This window comes from Amphiura filiformis, chromosome 8, assembly GCF_039555335.1.
Source record: "Amphiura filiformis chromosome 8, Afil_fr2py, whole genome shotgun sequence".
Classification (NCBI taxonomy): domain Eukaryota; kingdom Metazoa; phylum Echinodermata; class Ophiuroidea; order Amphilepidida; family Amphiuridae; genus Amphiura; species Amphiura filiformis.
In genome coordinates, this window is record NC_092635.1 from 2,648,647 (window position 1) to 2,663,878 (window position 15,232).

General features: G+C 36.5%; 1 protein-coding gene across 1 annotated transcript in view; it reads right to left on the reverse strand.

Annotated features, from left to right (window-relative positions):
* The window catches only part of LOC140158419 (substance-K receptor-like), a 49,678-nt gene extending 37,546 nt beyond the window's left edge, over window positions 1-12,132 (reverse strand). The window contains exon 1 of the mRNA XM_072181510.1: window positions 11,696-12,132. Within this exon, the coding sequence (XP_072037611.1) occupies window positions 11,696-12,094 (399 nt within the window). The 5' untranslated portion in view covers window positions 12,095-12,132. The remainder of the gene's footprint in view (window positions 1-11,695) is intronic.
* Between the last annotated feature and the right edge of the window lie 3,100 nt (window positions 12,133-15,232).

Below are 15,232 nucleotides of genomic sequence, written 5' to 3' on the forward strand. Positions count from 1 at the left end.
GAACTTTAAAGAAGTGTAAATAGTGTTGTTTTTTTAATACCCTGGGCTCCAAAGTATTATCATGGCAATAATACATACAGTAGCCAAATTCGGATGCCTCAAACTGGTTCTACGACTTTATTTGTTAGGGTAATGCAATATTACACAACAGGATGACAGGATGATAATTAAGTTAAACCTCGTACTGTATGAATCGGCATCCCTAAGTACAATAATTCATACAGACTTCCAGCAGTATAACACTGAAATTAAAAGCTGCCTGGGTACAGCTATACAAAAATGGGGGAGATGCTGTACATAATAGTATAACCGCAGTTTGCTTTATCCATTCTTGTCGTATATTCTTTCCAATTACTAGTATTGTAAATAGATACGTGGATACGGTATGATATTCAAGGTTCAAATAAATCTGAAACTCTATAAACTATTAAGACCTCGTGTTGCTTCATAATCTCATTATTTTGTAAATGCTGCAAAGCCTGTATTTTAATCCTTGATTTGGGGAAAATGAAAAGTAACACTCATATCATTAAACATGGAGCATGATACCTGGATCATCCAGCATGTGTTTTTAACTATCATTGTTTGGAACTACATACTCCTACTATAACTTTATTTTATTAATGCTGCAAAGAATGTATTTTAATCCTTGAACTGGGAAAATGAAAATTAACACACATATCAGTAACCATGATACCTGGATCATCCAGCATGTGTTTTTAACTATCATTGTTTGAAACTAAATACTCCTACTAATAACTTTATTTTATTAATGCCGCAAAGAATGTATTTTAATCCTTGAACTGGGAAAATGAAAATTAGCACACATATCAGTAACCATTGAACATTATACCTGTTTGTGTTTTTAACAATCATTTTTAGAACTACATACTCCTACTATAACTTTATTTTGTAAATTTTGCAAAGCCTGTATGTTACTCCTTGATTTGGGAAAATGAAAATTAGCATTCATTATGACATAACCCCGGGGACGTTATCCTTTCTGTTTGTTCAATTCGAAGATGTGCTTCAAAGAAAATACCAAACACTGTGTCGGTATGCTTAAGGCCAATGAGCACTTTAAAAGAATCAACGTATGAAGTGCTAAGAAATGTAAAACTTTGCGGTCAAACCGAAATGTAGTTTATGTACTTACTCACGGCAATTTACTGCCATTAACGTGATTGTTATTTATATACACAAGAAGCTGTTATTTTTCATAATCGAGGGAACATGTGTGATATTTTGATTTTGAATTAAGTATCGTGACGATGTGCTCCAATTTTGTTAACAAGTGTTTATTTAACTGACAATAATATTCTATAAGCTTGTATAATGAAACTGTTATGAACCTTCGAAGTGCTAATGCCTAGATTTAAAGGTAAACGCTGACCCAGCCTCTAGCACTTTCTGGAAAACACGTCTTAGATGTGCATAGTTCCACAGTTTTAATATGATATTGTCAGCACCAATGTATATACAAGGACTATTGGCGTCGTGAAGGGACGCCTGATTTGTGTAAGCTACTTGCAACAGTTTCTTCGTTCTTCGCTCGATTTTCTACCATTAGAAAATAATTATAAGAGCTCTTGATATATTCTCGCTAATTTGAAAAGCGCTGCGTTTAAGGTAGCTGACTCAGACACTACAGGAATACTTGAATAATTGCAGGAAAATAGCTCCTGTGTCAAATCAGGTTTATTCATTTAAATATTTAATCATAACAAAGAAAGTATTTTCCCCAAGAATTATACATACATACATACATACATAAAGGTATTTATATAGCGCCTTTAAAATTTATCAAGGCGCTGAACAAGGAGAGAAAGGATGGGGAAAAAAAGAAAAACAGTGGAACAAGAAAGAAGGTGAGTTTTCAGTTTCTTCCTGAAAACTTACTATATAAAAATTACTATGTTTCTCCAAGAGTAACAGAAGTCACTTTCTAAGTGGCTAAACCTAAAAACACAGCAAAACAGAGATCACACCGAAGGGGACAGGATTCATCCCCATGAACTGGAGTCGGGTAAATAAATAGATAAAAACATATTACATAAGAAACACTCTATCAAGAATTCGCTCCTCTTTCTGATTATTAGTCCAAAGAGCCCCATAATACCTCAAAAACTTTCTGAATTTTACCGGAACTCAGTAGGGTTGCACAAATGGCGCATTGATTTAGTGGTGTGCTCGCTTCAAGGTTACTCAGACTTTCTTGCCCTGCGGGGCCCTAATATTGGGATCCCACTGGGAAAATTTGGCCCTGCCATACCCACTTACCTTAAGACGCCAAAATTTACCACCAAACGACTTGGGCTAATTGTGGACCATTATTTTACTGTCCACTAGGATCAAACGTTCTCATTATTTTACCGTCCACTAGGATCAAACGTTCTGTCCACTAGGATCAAACGTTATCTGCAAGAACTGGAAATTTAAAATGCAGAGCCAGGATGCGGTAATTCGTTAACTTGGCGAAAATCACAATTGACTTGTCGAAGATTTTCATTCTTTATTAATTCATAAAGTAAGATCAGATACAAGTAGAATAAAGTTCTAACTAATATTATTTGTAAATCGGCAATTGAAATATAAAAAAACGCCTGACAGCAAACGATTTTGTATTATAAATTTCAACGAAAATGTAGTCCGTAAAAATGTTAAAATTTTTGCTCGAAACTTTGGCCTACATATTCCCGCGCTCGGTAAATTGCACTTAGATTAAGGACCACTACTCGTATCATGACTTTTGTTTTTCAAAATTAGACTTTTTTGTGGAGAAAATTAGTCGCGTTGCATGACCGCGAGACCGCCGTACAAAACTGGTCATTTCAACGTCCACGGTGCGTCACTTTGTGCGATACATTAGTTTCAGCGACAGGTCAATATGAGTTCTGATTTCTTAAAGTGTTATTGTTATTCATGATTTCGATTTTTTTCCTCTAAGCAGCGGTTGCATAACCCCGATTTACGCATGGATGTATTTAACCTTTTTACTATATCCCAGTTTGTTCCTTCTTTCTTTAATTTTCATACAAACTCATATCTACCTGTCGCCACAGGAGAAAGGTGTAATTTCCAGTTTAATGTTCAGAGACATTATAAAACCTTCACACACGATTTTGTTATACGTTATTGGTAATACATTAAGCTTAGCTTACTACAATCCTAATCCAGGATTAGAGGCAAGAAATAATCAGTTGGCTAATGCTCGCCCTTACGTAGGACGTAAAACCCATGGTACCAACAGCCCATATGTGTTGAAACCAATGTATTTTCGCTCTACCTAGGTATTGAGCACTTTTTCCACTGTGCATTTAGCTACTATTGGATTATATCTACGGAGCTCCTATCCTTTTCTGTACAGCGGACAATGCATGAGGATTTGGTCACGATTCTTGGTCTTGGTCTTGGTCCATGGGTCACGTGCGTATTCATAAAAACGTATTTATAAATATAGTCGAAGCATAATGAAGAAGTCAAATTGTTATACCTCACTGTTGCTGTATTATAATGATTTCTTACAAACAAAATGACGTGCAAAATCGCCAATACTAGCTAAATAGTCTACCTCGAGGCACAAGAGAGTGATTTTGAAACGATAGACGGGCGTACGATCACGGCGTTGGAAATTGCAACCGCTCTACCGCGTGCTATGTGATGCTATGTGATATGTGTAAAAGCAGCAATTCCATTTTGAGTCTAGTATAGTCTCACCTCCCATTAATAGTCCTGCGTCTTGTAATGCATAATGCAACACTTGATAGCTGAGCTACCAAATCATTTCCTCGGGTAGTCATGTAACGTGCTACATTACGGCTATATTACAGCTCTTTGAAATACGCCAAGGGGATGAGGCTATCACAGTTTTATCCAAACCATCAAAAGAAATATCAGACTTTCTCCAGATACCAAAATCTCAGTTTGACCATCTCTCTACTGTCTATGGTTTGACGGACCGGGTTGATGGGATAAAGTGGAGGATAGAGCTGTTAATCGGGTCAGCCACCTTTAATTACCTACACCACTAATCACTTTGACGCTGGGTTTGTACATGGCAAGATTAGAAATAACAACAATTATACGATATTGATCAAATTTCATAATACTGTAAAATACACGTCGCACGATGATTTTAATTGCGGGGTCGTAAAAAATAGTGATTACGTTTATGAAGCTAATAAAACTTGCCGTGCTTCGTGTCAATATTCATTGTTCCATTATACACTTGCGCATGTATTACCAGCAACGTATATATAACAAAATCAGAGACATTTAAAACCTGCACACACGATTTTATTACTATAGCCTATCTTCGTCCAATCATCGCGCGGAGAATCCGACACTAAAATACATACAGATGGCGCTCTTGTGTATGCGAGCATAGATATTGGAAGAGTTTCTCCAATACCTATGATGCGAGTAAAAATTAATTGTGTCAAATTCGTCACTTACTTTCCGTGATATTTAAATATCACAAACAAACGCTGTGATTGGTGATGGCAGATCCTATCGCGGAGAAGTGGTTAGGGGCGCACCATTAGATTTCCAGGGGGGGGGGGGCATGGGAGGTTTTTGAAGAAAAAAAAACTTTAGTGAGGAAAAAAAAAACTTTGCCCACTAGTGAGACAAAAAAAAATTTTGCCTCACTGATGAGTAAAAAAAATTTCCCCCACCCAACTTTGTATACAAATTTACATTAAAATTGAAAAAAAATAACTTCGCCGCCGAAGGCGGCTAAAAAAAAAAATTTGGTGCTCTTGGAGGCGAAAAAAAAAAAATTCCGCCGCCTTCGGCGGCGAAAAAAAAATTCTGCCTGACCCAAACTCCCATGCCCCCCCTGAGAATCTAATGGTGCGTCCCTTAAGACCCTAGAATGTGGTCTTAACCAACGCTCTGCAGGGTCTATTGTTCGATTGTTTCCGATTAGAGCGCTGACATATTGGAAAATGTTGCCAATCAATATTCATGAGAGTGTACATTCAACGTCCAGTTTGCGAAATTGGGTGAGTTGTGTTTGGTAGGTGTGAAATACATCTGACTGGGCGTTTTAATTACGTAACGAATAAAGGCATTCACATCGTCGAATGGCTGCCCAGTGCTGTTATGTGTTTAGTTATTATATAGGCCTAATAATTATTATTAAATGTATTCATCATTCCTTTCTTTTACCTTCTCTGTACTTATTCTTTCCTAGGCCTAAACTTTATCACTCCCTTGCTCTCATTGTCCCCTCTCACCCTCCCTCTCTCATTCCCATCATTTTGCTTATATTTCTATTTATCTACTTGTCTTTATTATATCTTTTTATTTCTCCCATCCTCCAGCCCTCTCTCATTCTCCATATCCCCTCCTCCCCTCTTCCTCCCTCCTCCCCTCCCAAGACTTCTCACAGAGGTGAATCTGCCCCTCCCCAACCCCCTCCACTCTTTGTGTACGCCACTATTTCTATACCAATCTCCTTCTTAAAATAAAATTAAATGGAAATTTCTTAAAAACAACCTTTATAGGCCTATACTTAAACTTACATGTATACGTATAGCGATTACCATTATAGTGTAATATAGATATGGACTGGATATGGCAGCCTTCATACATTCTAATGTGTAATCGATCACCAAGAGCATTCAATTTATTTAAATGAAACGCCTATCGTCAGGTGGGTGGTAAAGATGATTGCGTCGACACCTAAAGCCTCCTTATAGTCTTCAGACCCACACAAGCACACATTTGAGATACATGAGTACAATGGTACCACTTTACACATGACTGCCCTTACACATGACTGTAGTGTGGTCACTTATTGATACTCGCCTGTTGTGTAAAGCGTTAATATGATGCCGGATCAGTGACCAATTTAATGGCGGAACCCTTTATTCGAAACAATGGTACCACTTTTATGAATAGCCTGTCGCAACTTCTAATCGGCATCAAACGAACAAAAGATTATATAATCTATTGCGACTCTATTTCTATTAAAAGCTCTTTGGTCTTAACCACAATCGAACCACAGTCGTTGCCTTTTCTATGTACTACATTGTAGTTACTTGTAAGTAACTGAATTAAGGGATCTAAAATGCGCGTTTATTGCGTTTCGACAGTATTTTTTGTGTGACATGAGAGTACCTCAGACCTATCGAATTGCATTCTGAATACGAAGCATGTCTTTCTGATATCAAATAATTTTCATTTTTGAAAATCACAATATAATACAAATTTTATGACAAATTATAAAAATTTGATATTTTCAAATTTTTGATATATAACAGTCCTCGAAGTAAATTATATAAATCTAATGATATATTCTTAAAGTGTATGTAGCAGGGAGGAAAAGCCGACGGTCAATTGAAAATTTTGACCTTTCATATTGAAGATATGGATTTTTTCCCAAAACGACCTAATTTTTTGGGTGTTTTGGGAAAAAATCCATATCTTCAATACGAAAGGTCAAAATTTTCAATTGATCGTCGGCTTTTCATCCCACTACATACACTTTAAATAGAAATCATCAGATTTATCAAGTTTACTTCAAGTACTGTTAAATATTAAAAATATCAATTTTTAATGATTTGCCATAAAATGTGTATTAAATTGCGAATTTCAAAAAATCAAAATTATTTGATATCAGAATGGCATTCTTCGTATTCAGAATGCAATTCGATATGTCTGATGTGCTCTAATGTCCCAAAATAAATACTGTCCAAACGTTCATACCCCAGCCCTTAAAGTACAATGTTAAATCTGTTTTGACGCTCAAAACATGTAAAACTAATAGCTCAGCACCAGTCTTGAACAACACGCTCATTATTTCTAGTAATGGACTGTATCTCACCCGTTATCTAATATATTGCGTATTATTTGTAAATATTAAATTACCCGTAGACTGTTTGTAATTCAAAGCTTATCTATTTAGTAAATAATAAGATATATTACAGCTAACATGTAATGCATTTCCGAACACATTCGTGTATATTGATGCGATAATACAGAGTATGTATCTAATATTACATAAGCTTCATTTTCAGTTTAATGTTCAGAGACAAAACCTACACGCACGATTTTGTTATACGTTGCTGGTAATACATTAAGCTTAGCTTACTACAATCCTAATCCAGGATTAGAGGCAAATTTTCCCTCCAGGACGGCAAAAATAAAATAAAATAAAATAAAATAAAATATATAATATATATAATAAATATAAAAATATATATATAAAATAAATAAATTTCGGATTTCCAGCTAGATCTTGAAGGATTCAAAGCGCTGTAATAAAATAAAATAAAATAAAATAAAATAAAATAAAATAAAATAAAATAAAATAAAATAAAATAAAATAAAATAAAATAAAATAATGTAAATATCTTATAACAACTGCACCATATTATACAAATGTCATTCATATCACTAAAGAACAAAAGGAAGATTGATTTTCCCGGGATATTTAGTGGTTTCATATTGCTCGTAAACGAAATTATGACTAAAAAGGGTTTTTTTTAAATAATTGTCGCCATTTTTTGGCTTAAAAGTGCATTTTTCTGGACGCAACGTTCCCGGAACCATCGCTAGGTGGCAGCACACGGCGAAAGCTTTGATGGAACACCTTAATTACTTTCATATGGAAAAAAACCAGGTAATGCTCAGAGATGCCCGATATATCTATGATGTAGCCACAATTTTGACATTGAATGGTTTCAAAAGGGTTGGAAACGCTGATAAATATACGAAACAGCATAGATCTGGGCCAAAAAAGTGCATTTAATCGACATATCTAATAGACCCGTGATGTCTGCTGTGTCTGCGTGACGTCACGGGTCTATACATGTACAGGTAGCCGGGTAATAGCCCCCTTCATCTGGCCAGACGGCATCTATCTCTAGCTCCGAAAAACTCTGGATTTCTCATAATGAATGCTCCCAAAAGCGAAATGCGCGCGGCCTTCAGGAGACAAATTTGTTTATTAGAATATACAGTGCATATGTCAGTACTTCGATTGTGAATATCCAAACAGCACCGTGACAGACAAGGGTAACACCCTAGTCTTTTCGAACTTGACTGCAAGCCTACATGACTGTACAGGTATAGCTAGCTCTCTAAACACGCAACCGACGACTAAACGACATCCCCGAAGGACGGAATACTCTTATGATTTTACCCAATTCTATTTACGACAGCAAGGAGTAAAAGTTTGAATTTAATGACGTTCCGATTTAAACCTGGCTCTTATAAACCAGAATCGAGTATAATAATACCCTTGACATTGAGGATTTGTATGAGGCATGATAGAAATCAATCAAGCGTGATACACCCATAATATTCCTCCTGTAAAACAATGGCGTCATTACAACCAAACTACATGTGCGAAATATCCCAATTAAATGAAACACACCCTATGCAGAGGCCGGATATTTCATTTTGTATTAAATATCTAAGCAGAGCTTTAAAGCACTTACGGGGAAACAGGATGTTTGGAAAGAACATACGCCCACATAAGACCAGGCCAGATATTGTTTTATTGTTGCTTGATTTCATTGCACTTTGCTTGAGCTCTTCTTGTCTCATGACTGCTTTTAAACAGATTTGTGCACAGTAGAAATGCAGAAATGATTATTATTAATATTATTTTATTATCAATTATCATGAAATCGGGCAAGGATTGTTTTTGTAACAAAGGTAGGATGTAATTAAATAATAACAAAAAACAATCAGGCATTAGATGAATAACTTACGCCCACAAGGCGAGGATTGTTTTGTAACAAAGTATTGGCACCACGTAATTTAGTATTGGCGCCACGTATATAGTCATAACCTTATTCAAGTGTTTTAACAGACGCGTTAAAATTCCACATTCCCCGGGAGATGACCGTGTGCTCCCCGGAAAGACCCCCCTTTTTGGATTTTGCATCTCCGAAAGGCCATTGATTTTGATTATTTCAGATCCCTAAATTGCTCATTCCTCGCATTTCTGTTTTTAGGCCATTTTCAACCAGAGAGCCAAAATGATCCTTGATTTTGACTGTCCGCATCTTCAAAAGACCACCATTTACTTGTTTGCATCTCTAAAAGATCCCATTTTACCTGTACGCCGTCAGCTCCCAAAGTTGATATCCACGAAAAAACTTATTCCCAAAATGTCAGTTGATCCCGATTTTGCATTTGCAAGTAATGCATGATTAAGGGAGGTGTAAAGAGCGAACCGTGGTTTGGATTCCAAAGGGAAGGCGTCTGTAAGAGGCACAGCCATCAGAAAATGAATAACTGAGATCGCGCGCTAAATAAACTTACTGCAGTAATTTTCCTGCACTAAAATCTGTGATATTAATTCTTGATAATGCTTAAACGGAATAAATCAATACTAATGTACGATGTCATTAAAATAGAATACAACTAAATCGATAAATCTGCTCACTCAATCATCAAATAATCAATCGAAAAGCAAATGAATAAATAAATGAATAAATAAATAAGGACTACGATACTTATTCAGAGCCAATCTACATTCTGTTATTTGCAAAAGCCGACGATCAGAGAAAAATTATAGAAGGAGCAGGACCATACATCAGCGTTAATTCCACGTAAGCTTTAAAATACATCGAAAACGCCGAAATGCAGTCACAAAATTGATAATATTACTAAATCACCAAAACGTATTATTGTAACGTAGGTATGCAGAAAAGAGTTGTATTAGCAATAACAAAGTATGTGCCAAAGGATTTGTCTTTGGCATGTCGCTTTCTTGAAATATCACCAAAATATCAAATTTCGGAAACAAACATGAACCTTCCAAAATAAATGTACATTTGCACTCGGTGACCAGGTCATTACCTGGCGCTGTGATTTGGGATTCCTCGTCGCTTTCTCTTTCCAGTTACCAGTACTTTTAGTTTGCCCTTACCCCAGCCCTTAAGCGTATTTGTAATTTCGTTCTGGTAACAGAACATAAATCAGGGGCGGATTTAAGGGGGCACCCAGCGCGCGCCCCCCTATTTTGTGCAGAGCGGCGCCTGACTTTGTGTATTTTGCAGAGCGGCGCCTGACTCTGTGTAGGCGTCTTTCGAGGTTTCTTTTGGCTCTCACCTAAAGAAAAAAAAAAAAAAAAAAGGCATATTCTCACCAAATGCCCCATGATTTAGATCCAAATGGTCCGTCTCTCACCCAATGACCCCATATTTTGTACATTTTGCTCAAAACATGTTCATACATTATGAATCTGCAAGAATTTGTTCAAGGGTCCTATATACTAAACACTTTTCAAATTACAGGTTATTAAATTTTCAAATTGTGGACAAGATCAGATGTAATAAAGAGTGTTTGGAAAATTGTGAAAAAAAAAAAGAAAAACACGAGGGATATTTTAAAAACCATACATAACACCAGGAAAAGTAAGGCTCGCTTGGCATTTGTAAAATTGGCGCACACATATTTTGCTGAGTTCTCTTTGTCTGTGCGAAATATCCCAATTAAATGAAACACATCATATACAGAGGCCGGATCTTACATTTTGTATTAAATATCTAAGCAGAGCTTAACAGCACTTACTGGCAAACAGGATGTCTGGAAAGAACACACGCCCACAGGTGACAGTTAGTACGACCAGAACAGATATTGTTTTGTTTTGTTTTTGTTTTTGGGGTTTTTTTTGGTGTTTTGTTGTTGTTGTTGTTGTTGTTGTTGTTGTTGCTTGATTTCATTGCTCTTTGCTTGAGCTCTTCTTGTCTCACGACTGCTTTTAAACAGGGTTGTGCACAGTAGAAATGCGGAAATGATTATTATTAGTATTATTTTATTATCAATTATCATGAAATCGGGCATTGCAAGGATTTTTTTTTGTAACAAAAGTACAATGTAATTAAATAAATAACAATAACAAAACGCAATCAGGCATTAGATGAATAAGTTTAATTTGGTATTGGCGTCACGTATATAGCCATAACCTTATTCAACTAAACTAACAGACGCGTTAAAATTCCACATTCCCCGCGAGATGACCGTATACTCCACGGAATGACCTTTTTGGATTTCGCATCTCCGAAATACACCTAAATTTGACTAAAATAGAGCTCCGAAAGACCGTTGATTTTGATTATTTCAGCTCTAAATAGCTACGCTATTATTTCAGATCCCTAAATTGCTCATTCCTCACATCTCTGTTTTAGGCCATTCAACCAGAGAGCCAAAAAGATCCTTAATTTTGACTGTTCGCATCTTCAAAAGACCACCATTTACTTGTTTGCATCTCTAAAAGATCCCATTTTACCTGTACGCTGTCAGCTCCCGAAGTAGATATCCACGAAAAAACTTGTCAGTTGATCCCGATTTTGCGTTTTCGAGTAACGGATGATTAAGCGTATTTGTAATTTTGTTCAGGTAACATAACATAAATGCATATTAATACATATGAATCTGAAAGAATTTGTTCAAGGGTCCTATATACTAAACACTTTTAAAGTATACCTAGGTTATTAAATTATTAAATTATGGACAAAATCAGATGTAATAAAGAGTGTTTGAACAATATTGTGAAAAAAAGAAGAACACGAGGAAAATTTTAAAAAACTATACATATTACCAGGAAAAGTTGCCTGAGTTCTCTTTGTTTATAAGCTTGTGTAAAAGGAGAGCCGTAGACTTTCACTTTTACCTCCTTTTTGGCCGAAATGCCACCCCAACGAAATTGCCATTATGTCACGTGACTTACCTGTTGCGTAAAGAGTATCAACGGGCAAGATAAATGTCCAAATGTCCAACGTTCCTTCATTACAGAAATAAATGTAAACGGCATACAAAAAATTGCAGATAATAAATCCGCAACAGCAAGGTTTATCAAAAAATTGTTCAAGTCAGTTTTGGCTCTCCCGCCAAAACCTAAGACGCAGATAACCAATGCATTGCCTACAACAGACAGTATAATGGTAGTAGAGTAAACAAGTTTGATAAGAAATTGTGCATGTGGCGATGTTACTCCATAAATAAAACAAGGCTCCTCCGTAGTTCCATTGCCATAGTCATCCAATTCAGTAGTTGCTGGGTATTCCGTTGTTGACGAGATTTCAGTGGAAACCATAGTAATGGGATGATTCGCTAGTGAAGATAACATTTTGCCAACTGCTTGCCGCGTAGCGGTGTGTTCCAGACGAAAGCTAACAAGTGAATAGTTATTACAGAGAGTGACTGTACCACATCTGCATCACTCCCTCACTCACGTATGAGCTGTACGGCCAATCAGGAACAAGTAAAGATACTCAACTCCATCACGATTGCTGAGAGGATTCTGTTTTCAGATATATTGATATAACGATGTTCAAAGCGCAAATTCGGACTTAGAATAAGCAGATAAATCATCTATTTTAACGTCACAGCCCGATGCTGTCATAATACTCGCGTCGTGTGTATGTCCTGTGCAAACCACCGCTTCAGTAAGTACAATTTGAACGAATTTGCAAAAGGATATTTTAACATGATATTAAAAACATTTTTATTCAAACTTGCTTCTTATTGATCAATAATTAATATACGCGGTCTCGGATTGGCTTACTGTTTATTAGAAATCCGATGAATATGATACAGAGAAAAAGAAAATAAAAATATATCATATTTATGTTTGGCAAAGCATATTGGTGAATGGGTTTAGTTTTCTTTAAATTAATCCACATTTATAAATATTCTCTTCACGATAATGATATCATCTGATCGTTGCCGTCAAACGATATTATAGTATATGGTGCGACCTTCCTTTGGTTTTTCTATTGTAATCCAATTGTGTTCAAATTGGAAAAAGTAGATATTTATTTTCGTTTGGATAATCAAAAGTTTTTCAACTTCAAAATCTTTCATTCTGAGTTTTTCAAATTTCATAATCTTGGAAAAACAATCTTGAGAGAGGGGGATTACGCTTTCAGCTCTCTCACGTGTGAGGCCGGGCACTGAAAGGAATTGACCGCTGTGTCTCACACTTGACTATCGAACTGAATCAGTCATCTCATGATGTTTGATCGTATCGGACGAAATAAAACGTAAGTTTTAGTACTAAGTATTTGATTTCATTTTGTACTGATGCTGTAAAGTTCCTAGTAGAACTGCTCAACTCTATCAATTATATTGCTATCAGTTATGATTTACCATCTTTTCCTTGGAAGTCTTTGTTTGGCTGTTTTGTAGCGTCGGTTGTTTTCCTAGATTTGCTGCATCTTCTTGTGTTCTCTACGTTTATATTTCATTCGAAATCTGATTATTTTACACAATTCCATTTTACGCATACTCAATTTTCTGTGTAGCAGTTGTCTGTTTCATGCAACGCTCTGCAGGGTCTATTGTTCTATTGTTTCCGATTAGAGCGCTGACATATTGGAAAATGTTGCCAATCAATATTCATGAGAGTGTACATTCAACGTCCAGTTTGCGAAAGTGGGTGAGTTGTGTTTGGTAGGTGTGAAATACATCTGACTGGGCGTTTTAATTACGTAACGAATAAAGGCATTGACATCATCGAATGGCTGCCCAGTGCTGTTATGTGTTTAGTTATTATATAGGCCTAATAATTATTATTAAATGTATTCATCATTCCTTTCTTTTCCCTTCTCTGTACTTATTCTTTCCTAGGCCTACACTTTGTCACTCCCTCGCTCTCATTGTCCCCTCTCACCCTCCCTCTCTCATTCCCATCATTTTCTTTATATTTCTATTTATCTACTTGTCTTTATTATTTTTTTATTATTTTTTCCCTTCCTCCAGCCCTCTCTCATTCTCCATATCCCTCCTCCCTCTTCCTCCCTCCTCCCTCCCAAGACTTCTAACAGAGGTGAATCTGCCCCTCCCCAACCCCCTCCCCTCTTTGGGCATGCCACTATTTCTATACCAATCTCCTTCTTAAAATAAAATTGAATGAAAATTTCTTAAAAACAACCTTTATAGGCCTATACTTACATGTATACGTATAGCGATTAGTGTAATAGATATGTGGACTGGACATGGCAGCCTTCATACATTCGAATGTGTAATCGATCAGCAAGAGCATTCAATTTATTTAAATGAAACGCCTAACGTCAGGTGGGTGGTAAAGATGATTGCATCGACAAATAAAGCCTCCTTATAGACGAATCCAAGTAGCCAAGTCATGGTCCGGATTTGGTCGGACATCTTTGGGTAGCCGCTAGCACCAACCTGGTGTTTTGAGCGTCCAATTGTGCAAATAAAAGCCGCCTAACACCTAGAGAAGATGCAAGGATGAGGAGGGTTAATAGAATAATAGCTAATAATATATATATAATGGAGATAATTCTGCAGGTAATCCCGTCGCATCTATAGTCCTTTTGCGCAAGTACATCAATGCATAGATACCGCGTGTAGTTAATCCGATTATTATGTTACTTCAACAGCGAATAGATCATGGTGTATGTTTTGTCGAAGGGAACTGTATTCTGTTATTCTTTTGTCTGCCTGTGTTTTCGCGGAAGGTGTAAAACTGGTGATGGAATGCAGTTTAAAATTTCCGCCAAGGCCGAATCATTTCACATTTTGAGTGCATTGTAGCCGACGGCTACCCAACTAAAGGCTGCTAGTCAGGTGTAGGAATGCGTGTATTTGGATTCGTCTATAGATTTCAGACCCACACAAGCACACATTTGGGATACGTGAGTACAATGGTACCACTTTACACATGACTGCCCTTACACACGACTGTAGTGTGGTCACTTATTGATACTCGCCTGTTGTGTAGAGCGTTAATATGATGCCGGATCAGTGACCAATTTAATGGCGGAACCCCTTTATTCGAAACAATGGTACCACTTTTATGAATAGCCTGTCGCAACTTATAATCGGCATCAAACGAACAAAAGATTATATAATCTATTGCGACTCTATTTCTATTTAAAAGCTCTTTGGTTTCATGTCTCTCCTCTGATTCTTTCCATTGATTAACAACAATGGACATAAATGGAGTCAACTGAATCACTTGAGATTTGCTGACGATATGATAATATCCTAAGAAAACCATGGAGATATGGCATCCATGTTTACCTGTCTTTAATAATGGAAACAGTGAGGTTAAAGTTTAATAATTTATGCCACCAAGTTTCAATCTACAACCAATGAAAACACTGCAAGATGAAGAAGAATATATCGTGTCAAGTAGTTAACTTGTGAAATAGCTTTAAATGTTAACATTTACCTATATTTTCATAATCGACTTCTCCCAAAAGGTTACGTTCTTACACTAATACCGTATGACGATATG